The sequence below is a fragment of the Colias croceus genome, chromosome 17 (genome assembly GCF_905220415.1).
Source record: "Colias croceus chromosome 17, ilColCroc2.1".
Classification (NCBI taxonomy): domain Eukaryota; kingdom Metazoa; phylum Arthropoda; class Insecta; order Lepidoptera; family Pieridae; genus Colias; species Colias croceus.
The window spans coordinates 381,095-398,291 of record NC_059553.1 but is presented as its reverse complement, the minus strand read 5'-3'; the positions used below and the strand labels follow the sequence as shown (position 1 = coordinate 398,291).

General features: G+C 39.4%; 3 protein-coding genes across 4 annotated transcripts; 1 reads left to right on the top strand and 2 right to left on the bottom strand.

Moving 5' to 3' along the window:
- Nucleotides 1-99: 99 nt before the first annotated feature.
- Nucleotides 100-11,589, bottom strand: LOC123699369 (cysteine and histidine-rich protein 1 homolog). Of its 2 annotated transcripts, XM_045646307.1 has the most exons (7): nt 11,228-11,589; nt 10,016-10,254; nt 9,300-9,461; nt 7,645-7,856; nt 7,111-7,271; nt 4,449-4,645; nt 100-711 (listed from the first exon to the last, which is right to left on the bottom strand). In XM_045646307.1, exons 1-7 carry the CDS (start codon nt 11,429-11,431, stop codon nt 684-686), a joined length of 1,203 nt encoding a protein of 400 aa, XP_045502263.1. In that variant the 5' UTR covers nt 11,432-11,589; the 3' UTR covers nt 100-683. The 2 variants fall into 2 exon arrangements, with proteins under 2 accessions (XP_045502263.1, XP_045502264.1); XM_045646308.1 differs by lacking the exon at nt 9,300-9,461 and having other exon boundaries at nt 11,228-11,587.
- A 532-nt stretch (nt 11,590-12,121) lies between these two features.
- On the bottom strand, nt 12,122-13,253 carry LOC123699371 (SAP30-binding protein). The gene has a single exon (XM_045646310.1). The coding sequence runs from the start codon at nt 13,076-13,078 to the stop codon at nt 12,224-12,226; it is 855 nt and encodes a 284-aa protein (XP_045502266.1). The 5' UTR covers nt 13,079-13,253; the 3' UTR covers nt 12,122-12,223.
- A 281-nt stretch (nt 13,254-13,534) lies between these two features.
- LOC123699360 (trafficking protein particle complex subunit 11) lies at nt 13,535-17,171 on the top strand. The gene has a single exon (XM_045646292.1). The coding sequence runs from the start codon at nt 13,736-13,738 to the stop codon at nt 17,045-17,047; it is 3,312 nt and encodes a 1,103-aa protein (XP_045502248.1). The 5' UTR covers nt 13,535-13,735; the 3' UTR covers nt 17,048-17,171.
- Nucleotides 17,172-17,197: the final 26 nt, after the last annotated feature.

The following is a 17,197-nucleotide window of genomic DNA, read 5'->3' as shown; positions in this document are numbered from 1 at the left end:
TGTAGTATGAAGGATTAATCATAGATTATTTTTCTGTTCGTTTATTATGTTTATTAAAGCAGGGTTACACTAATTGTGGGATAAAAATAAAAAACCTTGTAAAACTGTAGTTGTTTTATTCAGAACCGAAAATAACTACATACTAAATACAATAATATGGCTAATAAAATCAAAACTCAGTCGACTCGATACACACAATTTATATTACACTTTCAAATTATAATAAATACATTTTTATGGTCTTAAATTAATCTACTTATAAGATAAATTTTCAATGCCCAAATAATAAAACATATATAAACACTTGATTTCATCACCAGGCTCTACGAGGTGTATAGAGCATTGAAAAACTTCCCAAAATATAGTGAAATCTCGCTTCACTCATATCTTCAATAATTAGCTAAATTACTAACTACAATGGTCTCGAACCATTAATTTTGTACTAAAAACAATCTCCAAGTATAAAATTTTATCTAAATTTGCTTCAATTCTATTTAACCCAATAACCAACAGCAAATCATATTAACATTAGTCAGTGCAAGTTAAAAAAAGGTAAATGGAATTACGTCGTATAAATATAATTCTTTGCAATAAAATGGTCAAAAAGTAAAAAATGCATTTTTGTGATCTTTGGTTACGGAAACAAACGAAACGAGACTTAAAACAAGCCAGACGATAATATATTACTTCGTCGTCAGAAACATGATGAGCCTGCAACAAAAAAAAAAACTTATTGAGTATTTATACAAGTAAAAACTTTTTTAATGTGTGTGTGTGTGTGTGTGTGTCTACTCACTCTGTAGTCGCAAGTGTAACACGCTCTGTAGATTGATTTGCACGTGGTACTTACTCTGAAGTACGAAGTGCGTGTAATCCACTCTATAGAACGTGTTATACACTCTATAGCTTTTGTTTCACGTGTAACACGGTCTGTAGATTGTGTCGCACGTGTTACATGCTCTGTAGCTTGTTTCGCACGTGTTACACGCTCTGTAGCTTGTGTCGCACGTGTTATACGCTATGTAGCTTGTGTGGAACGTGTTACACGCTCTATAGCTTGTGTGGAACGTGTAATACGCTCTTTAGCTTGTGTCACACGTTTAACACGCTCTGTAGCTTGTGTAGCTTGTGTCGCACGTTTCACACGTGTTACACGCACTGTAGCTTGTTTGGAACGTATAAAACGCTCTGTACCTTGTGAGCACGTGTTACACGCTCTGAAGGTTGTGTCGCACGTGTTACATGCTCTGTAGCTTGTATCACACGTGTTGCACGCTCTGTAGCTTGTGTTGCAAGTTGTACTTACTCTGTGAAGTATGTTGCGCGTGTAATCTACTCTATAGAACTTGTTACACGCTCTGTAGCTTGTGAAGCACGTGTTACACGCTATGTAGATCGTGTAATACGCTCTGTAGCTTGTGTCGTTCGTGTTCCACGCTCTGTAGATTGTGTGGAACGTATAATACGCTCTGTAGCTTGTGTCACACGTGTTGCATGCTCTGAAGCTTGTATCACACGAGTTACACGCTCTGTAGCTTGTGTTGCACATGTTACACGCTCTGTAGCTTGTGTTGCTCGTGTTATACGCTCTGTAGCTTGTGTCGCACGTGTTATAGGCTCTGTAGCTTCTGTCGGAGGTGTAATACGCTCTGTAGCTTGTTTCGTACGTGTTATACGCTCTGTAGCTTGTGTGGAACGTGTAATACGCTCTGTAGCTTGTGTCGCACGTGTAATACGCACTCTAGGTTGTGTCGTACGTATCACACGTGTTACACGCACTGTAGCCTGTGTGGAACGTGTAAAACGCTCTGTAGCTTGTGGGGCACGTGTTCCACGCTCTGTAGCTTGTGTGGAACATGTTATACGCTCTGTAGCTTGTGTCGCACGTCTTATACGCTCTGTAGCTTGTGTGGAACGTGTAATACGCTCTGGAGCTTGTATCACCCGTGTTACACGCTCTGTAGCTTGTGTCGCACGTATTACACGCTATGTAGCTTGTATTGCACGTGTTACACGCTTTGTAGCTTGTGTCACACGTGTTACACGCACTGTAGCTTGTGTCGCACGTGTAACACGCTCTGTAGCTTGTGTAGCACATGTTACACGTTCTGTAGCTTGTGTCACACGTGTTACACGCTCTGTAGCTTGTGTCACACGTGTTACACGCTCTGTAGCTTGTGTCACATGTGTTACACGCTCTGTAGCTTGTGTCACACGTGTCACATGCTCTGTAGCTTGTGTAGCACGTGTTATAGGCTCTGTAGCTTGTGTCGCACGTATTACACGCTCTGTAGCTTGTGTCGCACGTGTTACACGCTCTGTAGCTTGTGTCGCACGTGTTACATGCTCTGTAGCTTGTTTCGCACGTGTTACACGCTCTGTAGCTTGTGTCGCACGTGTTATACGCTCTGTAGCTTGTGTGGAACGTGTAATACGCTCTGTAGCTTGTGTCGCACGTGTAATACGCACTCTAGGTTGTGTCGTACGTATCACACGTGTTACACGCACTGTAGCCTGTGTGGAACGTGTAAAACGCTCTGTAGCTTGTGGGGCACGTGTTCCACGCTCTGTAGCTTGTGTGGAACATGTTATACGCTCTGTAGCTTGTGTCGCACTTCTTATACGCTCTGTAGCTTGTGTGGAACGTGTAATACGCTCTGTAGCTTGTATCACCCGTGTTACACGCTCTGTAGCTTGAGTCGCACGTATTACACGCTATGTAGCTTGTATTGCACGTGTTACACGCTTTGTAGCTTGTGTCACACGTGTTACACGCACTGTAGCTTGTGTCGCACGTGTAACACGCTCTGTAGCTTGTGTAGCACATGTTACACGTTCTGTAGCTTGTGTCACACGTGTTACACGCTCTGTAGCTTGTGTCACACGTGTTACACGCTCTGTAGCTTGTGTCACATGTGTTACACGCTCTGTAGCTTGTGTCACACGTGTCACATGCTCTGTAGCTTGTGTAGCACGTGTTATAGGCTCTGTAGCTTGTGTCGCACGTATTACACGCTCTGTAGCTTGTGTCGCACGTGTTACACGCTCTGTAGCTTGTGTCGCACGTATTACACGCTCTGTAGCTTGTGTCGCACGTGTTACACGCTCTGTAGCTTGTGTGGAACGTGTTATACGCTCTGTAGCTTGCGTCGCACGTGTTACAAGCTCTGTAGCTTTTGTCACACGTGTTACACGCTCTGTTGAATGTGTCGCACGTGTTACACGCTCTGTAGCTTGTGTCACACGTGTTACACGCTCTGTAGCTTGTGTCACACGTGTTACACGCTCTGTAGCTTGTGTCACACGTGTTACACGCTCTGTAGCTTGTGTCACACGTGTTACACGCTCTGTAGCTTGTGTAGCACATGTTACACGTTCTGTAGCTTGTGTCACACGTGTTACACGCTCTGTAGCTTGTGTCACACGTGTTACACGCTCTGTAGCTTGTGTCACATGTGTTACACGCTCTGTAGCTTGTGTCACACGTGTTACACGCTCTGTAGCTTGTGTAGCACGTGTTATAGGCTCTGTAGCTTGTGTCGCACGTATTACACGCTCTGTAGCTTGTGTCGCACGTGTTACACGCTCTGTAGCTTGTGTCGCACGTATTACACGCTCTGTAGCTTGTGTCACACGTGTTACACGCTCTGTAGCTTGTGTCGCACGTATTAAACGCTCTGTAGCTTGTGTCACACATGTTACACGCTCTGTAGCTTGTGTCGCACGTGTTACACGCTCTGTAGCTTGTGTGGAACGTGTTATACGCTCTGTAGCTTGTGTTGCACGTTTTACAAGCTCTGTAGCTTGTGTCGCACGTATTACACGCTCTGTAGCTTGTGTCACACGTGTTACACGCTCTGTAGCTTGTGTCGCACATGTTACACGGACTGTAGCTTGTGTGGAACGTGTAAAACGCTCTGTAGCTTGTGGGGCACGTGTTCCACAATCTGTAGCTTGTATCACACGTATTACACGCTCTGTAGCCTGTGTTGCACATGTTACACGCTCTGTAGCTTGTGTGGAATGTGTAATACGCTCTGTAGCTTGTGTGGAACGTGTAATAAGCTCTGTAGCTTGTGTGGAACATATAATACGCTCTGCAGCTTGTGTCGCACGTGTTAGACGTTCTGTAGCTTGTGTCACACGTGTTACACGCTCTGTAGCTTGTGTCGCACGTATTACACGCTATGTAGCTTGTGTTACATGCTCTGTAGCTTTTGTTTCACGTGTGCATCACGTGTAGTGTGCCTGCTGTTTTGTGTTGTGTCGTGTGTCACGTGCGTGTGCACCTGAAGTGTATGGCCTTGTTGGCCAGCAGGCGGTTGGCGTCGTCGGGGTCGGCGAGCGGCAGCGGGCGCGGCGCGGGCTCGTCGTCGCGGTACGTGTGCGCGCCGACGTGTAGTGTGCCTGCTGTGTTGTGTTGTGTCGTGTGTCACGTGCGTGTGCACCTGAAGTGTATGGCCTTGTTGGCCAGCAGGCGGTTGGCGTCGTCGGGGTCGGCGAGCGGCAGCGGGCGCGGCGCGGGCTCGTCGTCGCGGTACGTGTGCGCGCCGACGCGGGGCCGCACGCGCGCCTCACCGAACGGCCCGCGGGCCCACACCCACTGCACCGCCAGCTCGCACTGCGCCTTGCTCTTCAGGATCAGCTGGAACCAGCGGCTTGGGATGTCATTATTTGCTCTTTGACGATTGTAATATATACAGTGGTGGACGTATAATTAGAAACACGTAACACAATGAAGTAGTCATCAAATTCATTTATCATTTGTGTATAATAACGTATTAGAGATTAAGCATTATATTTTCATATGTAATAGAACACCCGTTTATCTAGCTTTATCAGAAATTGCTTAATTTTGATCAAACGTTAGCTTAAATTAATAAAATTAAACAATTTTAAGTGCAGTCTAATTTCCGAGTATTTTCAGTCTGGACAACAAATTAGAAACAGCATGGTTCGTGTGGTCTAAAGTCAAAACCTATTAAAATGTCGTCAATATTTTTTTCTTCTACAAACATTTGCACCATTTTTTAAACATTCTATCTAAAAGTTTCTGAAAATTAATTAACTTTGCAGCAAAAATGGATAAAACTAAGATTTGTGACCCATCAACAAGAAAAATAATCTTAAGTTTACATTTTGACAAAAACTGGAGTTACAGGAAAATTGCAAATCATTTAGAGTGTTCGATAAAAAGATATTCAATGCTATAGTTTATTTCAAAAAGCATGGTACTACTGATAAAGCGCCTAGAAAAGCTCGACCATGAAAAACTACTGGTCGCGAGGATAGGCAAATTATTCTTTTTGCAAAGATGGATCCATTTAAAGGTTTCAAGTCTATTAGGAAATATGTTTTTGCAAACGTGTAAAAATCTCTTTACAATCTAAGCCACGACGTTGTTAAGCCGTTGTTGTCTATAAAGATTATAACAATCTAAAAACAACCCCATACTATAATGTTTCCTCCGCCATGCTTTACTGTTTATTTATTATCTAAGGTATGGTTAATTGGACGACGCGCGTATCCTAGGCCATCAGAATTATTGATTAAATTAATTTGTTTCGTCCCAAAATAAAACTTTTTCACTGGCGGACTATCCACAAGCAATATTTCTTAGTAAATCGTCGTTCCCTGTACTGCCTAGTAAGAAGCTGTACTTTCCTAGCGTCTCTCACAAACAATTTTGTCTCGACTTACCACCTGCAAACCGATCTCATCGACACATGGCGTGGTTCATCATCGGAAAAAACTAATTTTATAATAGAATTTGAGCTTTTAAATGGATCCATCTTTGCCAAAAGATTCATTTGCCTATCCTCGCGAGCAGTGATTTTTCATGGTCGAGCTTTTCTAGACACTTGATCAGAAGTACCATGCTTTTTGAAAAAGACTATAACATTGAATATCTTTTTATCGAACACTCTAAATGATTTGCAATTTTCCTGTAACTCCAGCTTTTGTCAAAATGTAATCTTAAGATTATTTTTCTTGTTGATGGGTCACAAATCTTACTTTTACCCATTTTTATTGCAAAGTTAATTAATTTTCAGAAACTTTTACATAGAATGTTTAAAAAACGGTGCAAATATTTGTAGAAGAAAAAAATATTGGCGGCATTTCAACAGGTTTTGACTTTGGAACACTCGAACCATGCTGTTTCTAATTTGTTGTCCAGACTGAAAATACTCGGAAATTAGACTGAACTTAAAATTGTTTAATTTTATTAATTTAAGCTAACGTTTGATTTAAATCAAGCAATTTCTGATAAAGCTAGATAAACGGGTGTTCTATTACATATGAAATAATGCTTAATCTCTAATACGTTATTATACACAAATGATAAATGAATTTGATGACTACTTCATTGTGTTACGTGTTTCTAATTATACGTCCACCACTGTATAAATAATTTTTGAAGTGAAACTGAGGGGGTTGAGAGTAAAATTTCAAGGTCGCGTCATGGCAATACCGTCACGTCATGGAATAAGGCGACAATTTCGTTATTTCCTTTCTGACACGTGTGCTCGGCATACACGCTCTTTTTTTATTGAATTAAGAGGAATAGACAAAAAGTTAAATTGAAATATTTAATTGTTACTGTTCGGTAATCCCTAGATTTATTATTAAAATCAGTGTAGAAATATTAAAGTACCAATTGCTCCGCGCGGATTTTTTTCTTTGTTTGTTGATTTTCATGAAATTGGACACATACACTATTTTTTTTTTTTTTTGTGTGGTGTCTCTCAATGTTAGCCAGAAGGGCTTCTACATTTTAACGCGGACGCGGGGGTGAACTGAAGGTTCACCCTGGTAGCGACATGCACAAGGGCGCCCCCCCTTGACGGGGACCACGAACCTCGGCTTGAGCTGTCGCTTGAGTGGAGGAGGCCAGAAGGGCCCTAATCGGACGGGGACACATACACTAGAGAGGTAACGTTTTTATCCCGAAAATCCCACGGAAAGGGGAACTATACGGGATTTCCTTTGACTACGCGGGCGTAGCTACGGGAAAAAGCTAGTATTTTAATAATTTTAAACGATAGAATAAAATCGATCATGCGTTGTGATTCGAACTTGCGTTTTTTGTATGTTATGTGTTGCACTCACCTGGTAGGTGATCTCTCTCTGAGCAGCATGCGCGGGGTGCGGCTGGTTGTTGTTGATGAACGCCTTCACGACCCACTGGTGGCCGAACGACGGGAACCGCAGCGTCTCGTAGTACAGCTTGTGCACGAACTCCTCCGTGCGGTACGGCTTCAGTTGCAAGTCTGGATTGTTTGAGGTGACACGTCAAAAATATATGTGAAAAATAGTTTTTATAGCTGATTAATCTAAGTGATTTATCAATTAAAAACTACGATTTGAATAAAAATATTAAGCTATTTTTTATGATTTTTAGAAATATCACTAACCTAGAAAATTTCAATTCTAAATAAAAAAAATTAGTCGTACTCACCAGTGCTTAAATCACTTTGTAGAGGCTTTTTGTTTATCTTATTAAATAAAAGTCACCTCAGCCATAAAAAAAACAACCCAAAAAAGTATTTTGCTTCCAATTAATTCCTACCTCAAATAATAAACGAGCCAAATATAAACATTCAATTTTAAACGTTATCAATAAAAAAGGAACAGCAAACCTACCATTAAAGGTGATCTTCTCATAGGAGAGCATGTCGAATATCTGCGTGTAGATGCGCAGCTGGTCGGCGGCGGCCTGGTCCCGCTCGGCCAGCACGGCCAGCACGTCGCCGGCCGAGCGGCGCGGCTGCGCGCAGCCCGCCTCGTGCGCGCGCGCCGCGTGCGCCGCCCCGCGCCAGCCGCACCCGATGCACGCGAACCGGCACCCCGTCACCCTGGCCGATGCCAACTATATAGTCAAACCATTCTCGCTCCTTCAACTTGTTCGAATAGCCCCAAAAATCACACCCCGTCAACCTGGCCGACTCCGGAGTGTTATGCCGCTATTCCTGTCTACTTACAACTACTACCGTGTTGTTTCCTACATCGGTTCTGGAATACCTTCATAAATTATAATCGGTTAATTTAGCAGACAACTGAATATTATGCTGTTGTTCTCACTCCTAGCCATAAACTTGTTTGAATAGTTCCATAAATCATACCCCGTCAACCTGGCCGATGCCAAAACCAGTATAGTGTCTCACTCCCTAAGTACAAACTCAAACAAGCCGATACCCTCAAAAACGCATACTCCTAGATCGACGAGAAGACCACAATTTCATGTCAACTTAGTCTAACTTTACTCTAATAAAACGGTTCAATAGATCAATCAAATCATGGCACCCTGTCAACCTGGCATTCACCAGCATCAGAGATGTTGCTGTTGCAATAGCTCGAAGAATTATTCCTCTCCACTTATTAAAAATTTATTCAAAACCAAGCAACCAGCACCACATCAAGCTAGCAAACTTCGTAACATTATTGTTTTTGATTTATGCTAAAATTCGCAACTGGTTCTAAAATTATTACATGATACAACAACAAATCGATTCAGTTTAGAATTACTAGATTCTGGGCTCGAATCCTGGATGAGCTAGATCATGAAATCTAGGACCAATTTAAATGCATTATATACTGTCCCTGATATCTCATCTTTCCACACTGTCGTTGTAGTTATTCTTGGTATAATGACAACAATGCAGCCAAACATATGCTTGTTAACTTAGTTTGTAATCCCGTGTAGCCCATATAGTATTAAAATGGAAATGGAAAATTTTTATCGTCTACTCACTCGTCTTGTGCGTAAAATTTTCTGTTATTTCTGGTCACTAGCTCCTTGATTAAGTCCACGGAATGTTCGGAACGGAATGATCATATAACTACCAAAGTTGCGAAAGGAAAATGGTAATGATGTATTTACATGGCATCCAATTGCTTACTTGCGGATAAAATATGTGATTTCAAACTGTGACAATTTCTAAGAAAGACGATGTAATTTTACATACATCTAACAGTTACTTATCTGTGATATATGATGATTTAAACACAATTTAGACAACTAATAAGTTTGGTTCGCATTATAGCATGTTATAAAGCGCTTAACTTGTATGTTAGTTAACCGGTCCTTTATGTTAGGCAATCAAATATTACCAGGCGGCGTACCACGATATTACCATTCAATCAGACATTAGGACAGAGAGACAGGAAAGCGAAGCCATCCACAGCACTTATCAATCCTGCTCTCAGAGCATACCTGTAATAAAATCGTAACTCATGGTAGGCTCCTGGACCATAATTGAACACTAAGCGTTAAAAAGGCCGAAATACACAGCACACACCTGCGGTACCTACGACGCTTGTGTGCCGTGACCTCGGAGACGAGATAGCTTCTTCTGAAGAAGGACAACAGGAAGCCATACACATTGGCTACAATGCGAACCAAACCACTGAGAGCCTTATGCGGCGCTATGTCCACCGTCAGTTGCGTGAACTTGTACGGCCTGCGGGACAAAGCAGGGGTCGGGTTTAACTGGCTAACTGAACCTTACAGCCTAGGCTACTAGTAGCTTTGTCGAGAATACCTTGGAAGATACTAATGTGATATTTGCACATTCCATTTATCGAAATTACTTTCGCCTATTTTCGCTTAAACAAATTTATCATTTCGCAATCTCAAAAATTGTATATGTAATTAGATAACATCATTCAATGAAAGATATCGGAAGTAATCCCCGTAATATGCAAGATAGATACTATTTCAAATGACTGATAACTGAATTGCTATCTAAACACGAGAGCATCATGCCTCAATTCAGTCAATAACATTAGGTCAATTCTGCTTAGTCATGTAGGATGTTTTAAAATACTACTAGAGGACTATGAAATAAATGCATTTTTTGAGCATGCATTACTTATTCTTACTAAGCTATCTATTCTACTGGGATTTTAAGCTTCATTTAATTGAATAGGTCAGGTTTTTTGTGTAGAGATAACATATAAAAGGATTTTTTGAAAATCGCAAAAGCATTTAGGAAGTACATAAACAATTATTTACCTATCTTCGCAAGTCTTTTCTTCGTGGTGCTGCAGCGAATGTCGCGGGAAGACGCGAGTGCAGTGCTTGCACTCGGAGGGCAGTTCGGAGACCGTCTTCTCCACAGCCAGGTTCCTGGACGCTGAGGTCTTGGATATCTCCACCCGACAGTTCGGGCAAGTCGCGGACTCGTCGCGGAGACGCGCGTCAGCGAGCAGGTGCGTGAAGCAAGGGGCGCACATCAGGTGCCCATTGCTACACTGCAAGGTAGAACGCATTCAATATTCATGCATTGGTTGACGACTAAATGATTACATAATGTTTAGTGTTTCACTTATTTGAATATTTGTGTATTGCATATTAAAAGAACTGAATATTTTAAAAATTATTTCTCTGTTGGTTCAAAAATGTTCAACTAAAGTATTTTTTTATTAAAAGCTTAAAATGTAATGGTGTTGTTTAGTGTTTATGTAGAGTAATGTGTTTCTTTCTACCTCTTCCCCATTTTTGAAGATCCTGAAATCAAACTATACATAAGTACTATTGCAATAGAACAATAATGATTTATGTGATAGATAACTGACGGACTAGATTTTGTTATATTAATTATTATACTGAATATAAAGGTAATTTATTATCAAAGTTTTTGTTACTAATGTCATTCATTGAATCAATAAGATATATGAGATAGATAATCATTAATGTTTTCTATAATATAAGCAAATGAATATTGAAAATATTAATTGATTTTTAATGATATTTGCTTAAATTATGATGTGATGTTTATGATATCATGGAGGGATGGGATTATCTAAGGAATCTCAATAAAGAACGAACTATATATCTGAAACATTTCTTTATTGATGTAAAATTTGTGCAACAATACATGCTTACATTTATTTCTATGAGACCATACAGACTAGAATTAGCTTATTCTATATCACAATATATGTAACTTAATATTTATTTATCTATAACATCATATACAAAAATCTAGGTCAATTTCGAAGACAATGTTTAAAATACGGCGATAAAACGTACATTCGATCGACATGACAAAACCGAAACCGATTACATACAACGTATTCATTTATATTACGACAGTTTCGTAACTTTACCAAATATGAATTGCGTAGGAAGTGCTCTTTGTAACTTTAAACGTGTTTCGCAATAATAAAAATATAAAAAACAGCTGATATTCGCGATTAATCAATATCAGCTGTTTTGGAATACCTGATAAACGGCAGCAGGAGGCAGATCCAGGCAAACTGCGCAACACAGAATGCCGCCCAGCCTATGTTCTAACTTCTCAGATGGCTCTTCGTCGAAGGCAGTCTTACGCTTTTTAGGCGAAGGCCCTTCGTCTTCTTTAACATCGGTTATGACAGAAATTTCGCTAGAAGTTGGAATTGGGTCACGTTCAGTAGCCTCGGACATATTTTGGAACGGACGCAACAAAACTATCACGACAGTGGCTACTGCGTCAAAAAACAAATTGAAATAGATATAAACAATCACAGACGAACAAAGGTTTGTTGTGTTCACAGGTTGTGTTGATAAAATCCCCCCCTCACCTAGCTGTCAATGTCAGATGTCATTCTAAAATTGCGCGGTTTGCGCCCAATTGCGCCACAATTACCTAGGTAGGTACCTATTCCGAATCTCGCCTCTCGGCGGCACACACGATCACCACAGATCAAGTAATATTATAGACGATCAGGGAATTCAGATTCGGAAAGGAAAAAACCAGAGTATATTATATACTAAGGAAAAAACCTAAAGTTAACTAATAACTAACGTAGGTAATTCCGAGTCAGAATATGTTGGTTAACTGAGATAAAAAATAAACAAATTTAAACTTTGCCTCCTTTTATGAAGTCGACTTTCCTTCAAATGAAATTATTAAGACCTCAGAGCAATAAATTAAGACATTTACAAATTTTTGCTTGTTAATTAAATCACGAAAATTGTATTGAAAAATCTAAAATATATAAAAATTGGAATTAAATTCAAGATGAATAGACTACTATCACACCTTAATTAAAGTAATTTATTATTATTATTTTAATGAAAATATTATGAATAAATAATTGAATTGTATAATATTTATAATAAAATAAAACAAAATTTGATCTTAAAGCTATGATTGGTTTATTAATTTAACTTCATCAAAAAACTTTATATAATTTAGAGTCACAGCACATTGCCATGTGATCTTTTGGATTGAAGTCAAATTTTTGGTTTCTTGTTAATAGATCCAAAAGCTGAAATGACTGTGCCTTTGGTTCCCGTCACATTGCTGGTGAGAGGCTGCTGCAGCAGACCAGGCTGCTTGATAGCTGGCTTTGCTGCAACATTTGGAGCTGCCTGATCCCATTTAGACTTCCTTTTCTTTTCATCGTCACTCTCTGGTTTCTTCCCAGATATAAAGTCTATTTTAGATTTTTCCTTCCTTTCTTTTTCTCGCCTGTCCATCTCCAATTTCTGTACTCTTGCCAATTCATCATAATAAGACTCTTTCCCCCACCTGAGTGGATCATAGATTTCTGGCGGATAATTAGTATCTAACTCGTTTATATCACAAAATTGAATTAACTTTTCATATATACTAGGATTTCTAAAGTTCTTTTTGTCTTGTATGATTTTATTCATATCTAATCCTTCTGTTAGCATTCTATTGTAGAATTTAGCTATTGTGTCTTGCAGCTCTTTTGGGCACTTCCCGGCAGGTTCAGGGGGTATAGTGACACCGTCCTGTGAATCGTCAGCATCTGACCGCAGTACTGCATCATCAGTGTCAGTTTCCATGGACAACCTCCTCATGTCGTCTTGGCTTTCCGCCGTTGGCGACATCTGCTCATCATCCGATACAATAGTATCGTCGACGTATGACACTAGCCTTCTTTTAGGTGAAGGGGGAGCAGATGAACTTTTTATAGTTTCATCAATGACTTTCGGGCTTGGTTCTGCCTGTGAGACTTTGTGATCTTCCTTGTCCGGCGTTTGCTGCCCATCTTCCATGTCTTCTTCACCTTCAGAATCTGTGTAAGTGGCTGTGAGAGAGGCTAAAGCTTGTGAGGCCATGGTTGCTTTTATATAGATCTTCAATCAATATATCAGTAGCAATATATATATTCAGGATATGTTTGCTAACTATATTCATTCAAATTTTTGTTCTTTAGTTCAAACTAAACAAAAACAGGCTCAACACAAGACAAAAACGTGAATTGTAAAACGACAACAATATTTGACATAATGTGAATGTCTAATGTCAATGATTGACATTGACAACTTGATAAATGACAACCAAATGACAACTGAACTTATTTTTTACCTGGCGCAAATTAAATAAATATTTTACGATACGTAGGTACAATTAAATGGTATTAAAATAATAAACTTTAAATTTCAGTTTATACTCAGTATTATAAGATATTTTATAATTTTTCCGCAGGTTTTATCCTGAAACCAAGCCTGAAACGGATTGCGGAGTATTGACAAAATATGAGACAATAAAATACGTTTCGGTTTCTGTCATACGTCAGAGAAAGTGACGTTTTGAATCTGCTTGCTGATGGAGACCTGCTGGTGTAGAATAGAAATTCTAAATGTAAATTGCATTAAAATACTTGGTGTAGTGTTCAATGTTCATGACTGCCTGCAATAAATGTGATATGATCTGATACAGGCCGCATATCGCCACGGCTTCTATTTGGTTGGAGTTGATACATTACGAATATAATGGCGACGCAACCAAGTGACAACACTGAATTTCCTCCTGAAATTATTCAGAAGCCGTTGGCATTAATCGGGCTCTCCGGATTAGATATTGTAAATAATGCAATTCACAAAACAATATGGGACGCATTTTCCAATAACCGCCGACCTGATCGTGCCTCTGTTAGATTTAAAATACTCAATAATACCTTTGAATTCCCAGTCGTGAAACCCAAGAGAAATTCGTATGAATGGTACATACCGAAGGGAATTTTGAAGAAGAATTGGATAATAAAGCGAATTTCTTTAATACCTGCTGTAATTGTAATATTTTACGATATGGAGTGGAATGATCCTCAATGGAATGAAAAAATTATAGAATGTGCATCCAGAGTGCAGTCGATTCGAGCCGCTGTGGAAGGGCATGCAACTAAAGTAGCCGTAGTGGTTGTACAAAGTGGACTATCCCCTCCGCCGTCTGAATACATGCTGGGAGCTGAGAGAGCACAAGCTCTTTGCTCTGCATGTGAAATACAATCCAAGTCATTATTTGTCTTACCCCACAGTGACCACCTCATGGGATACATTATTAGGTTAGAAAATGCATTCTATGATATTGCACAAAATTATTATCACCATGAGACAAAAAATATTAAACAGCACAGAGATCATCTAAACAAGACTACCCACCAATACTTGTTTGTGCGTCATCAATTCAAACTTGGTTTCTTGAATGAAATGAAGCAAGACTTCAGCACAGCTAATAAACATTACATGCATGCATACAATAACTTATTGGAAACACGGCAAGTAGATACCAATATCCATGAAATTAGGACAGTAGCTGGTTACCTCAATTATAAATTGTGCAAATTATTATTTACCCTAAATCTACCCAGAGATGCCATAACTCAGCTCAAGAACCATATTGAAAGATACAAAAGCAGGATAGGGCCTACTGAACTCTTGTTTGAACATTATGCTTGGATTGCAAGACAATACAGTGCCTTTGGAGAGCTATTTGATGAGGCAATTAGAGCTGGTCTCCCAGCCATACAGACTCAACATCCAGGATTCTACTATCAATATGCAGCTCAATTTACTGTAAAGAGACGGCAGGCTATGAGGTCTGTGTGCTGTGAAGCATTACAGTATCCACCACCACCTGACCCCATGGAAGGTATTGTGGAATTTTATGGTCAAAGACCTTGGAGACCTGGAAGATTAAGTGCAGACCCTCATGATCCACAAAAGGAACAAGCCGCTGTTCTAGCTCTGCAGTATAATGAAAGAATATTCAATCACTCAGCAATGATTATAAGTTTCCTAGGTTGTGCTATTTCACAATTTAAGACATTCCATTCACCTAGAATGAGAAAGCAGTTAGTTGTTGAAATGGCCAATGAATATTACTACTGTGCTGATTATGGGAAGGCTCTAACATTGCTCACACACATGCTATGGGATTATAGAAGGGAGAAGTGGTGGTTTCTTGCGTCACATGTTCTAAATAGAGCATTACAATGTGCCTATCTATCTGCCAAGATACAGGATTATGTCCAACTCTCAATTGAAGCATTATCTAAATACATCCTGGTACCAAATAATGACAGAGACAGGATTTACAGAAACATAATGTCCGTGTTAAACTTGAACATTCCCTCCCCAGAGCCAGATCTTCCTGCTGCTTCTCAAAGCAAAGCTTTAGAAATGTGGCAGAGTGTAATAGAAAAAGATCTTCTCACAATTACCATTGATATGGCTAACATTTCTAGCTTTATGGAGGTCAAAACAAAGTTTCGACAGCCAAAGTACAGAATGGATGAATTGGTGGAAGTTGAAATCTTTGTAAGATTAACTTATAAAGTCACACTTCAAATAAGAGAAGCTTATCTTACGATCTCCAGCAACACGGAAACAATTGAAATCCCAGTCACCAAGGAAGGCATTACAAACTTTAAACTTGCAGAGGGTAAAGTTCACAGATTCCTGTGCCAATTTAAATCAAACCCTCTAGACAGTGGGTCAGAATTACACATAAAAAATGTCTCATTCATTCTGGATGCAGATAGAAAGAGAAGGATCATAATGAACTTTAAAATTGAAGAAAATAAAGCAACCAATATGTTTGTGCATCCAGAACTGTTACATTTCATACTAAGTCCAAAAACTGATTATGAATTTGACTGCATTGTGCCTTTAACATCAGCTTCAATAGTATCAAGAGAGTGTAGACTCTCAATGGGTGTTGTGAATAATGTACCAGCTCTGCAAGGAGAATGGTTTCCAACCACCTTTACAATCACCAATGATGAGGAATGTGCAGTTTCTGATATGACAGTCACTCTCACTCTTCTAAGTTCACCAGATAACCCTAATCCTGACTCTGTAACAGATCTTACTCTCAGGCGAGGGGAACCACAAACACAGCCATTAAAACTGCAAGTTGGCAATGTTGACAAGGCTAGTAGTTTCTCTAATACCTTTTACATAAAAACCAATAAAACTGCAACAACCACAGTTCAAATTAAAGTGTCATACTTCATTAATCTGAATGAAACTCCAAGATTAGAATGTGTCAAAGACTTTACAACTAAGATATCTGTAATAAAGCCCTTTGAAGTTACTGCTAATTTCTTAGATTTAAATTTCAAAGCAATCACAAAATGCTTTGTAGATGATGCTTTCATAGTTATGCCTCAAATAAAGATTTTAAGTCCTTGGGCCTTGCAAATTTTAGACACAGAATTGGAAACAGTGGAGTCATTTAGGCATTGTGATAAGGAATCCGTATCATGTATTAGAAACCTAGAAGTAGCAGAGAAAGATGTAGCATCTGATGCTGTTTGTATACAAGCTGTGTATAAACCTAAAGATCCACCAATTAGAATTGGTTTGTACAATATCAAATGGAAAAGAAAAAGTGACAAGGATGCTCCTTGTGTCATGAGTAGTACGGCTCTAGCTGGCTTGCCAATAGATGACTGTCCTATATCCGTAGAGGTCAGCTATCCAGAAACAGTGCAATTACAAACTAGTGTGCCTTTGAAATGCATTTTAATTGGAAATACAAATGTGCCAGTCCGACTGAGCCTTGCAGTGGAGGGAACAGACTCTTACATGTTTTCTGGCTACAAGAAATTCACCATAACTGTTCCCCCTAAAGAAAAAGTGGAATTGTGCTACAATATTCATCCTCTAGTTGCTGGAAATACTACACCACCCAGATTAAAAGCCACTTTGCTAGGAGACACGTCGAGACAAGAAGTTGTTAAAGAAATGTTTGAAAAGAATTTTCCACAAACTATATTTGTTATGCCTAAGTACAATAAGTGAATTGTATTGTTATATAGATATTCAGATTTATTGAGATTTGTAAATAGTGTTTGAACAAATTATGTAATTATATTGTAGTTACCTTGTAATTATTATAATAAAATAAAGTCAGTTATTGTTAAAAGGTGTTTATATTGAAAATCAATAAAA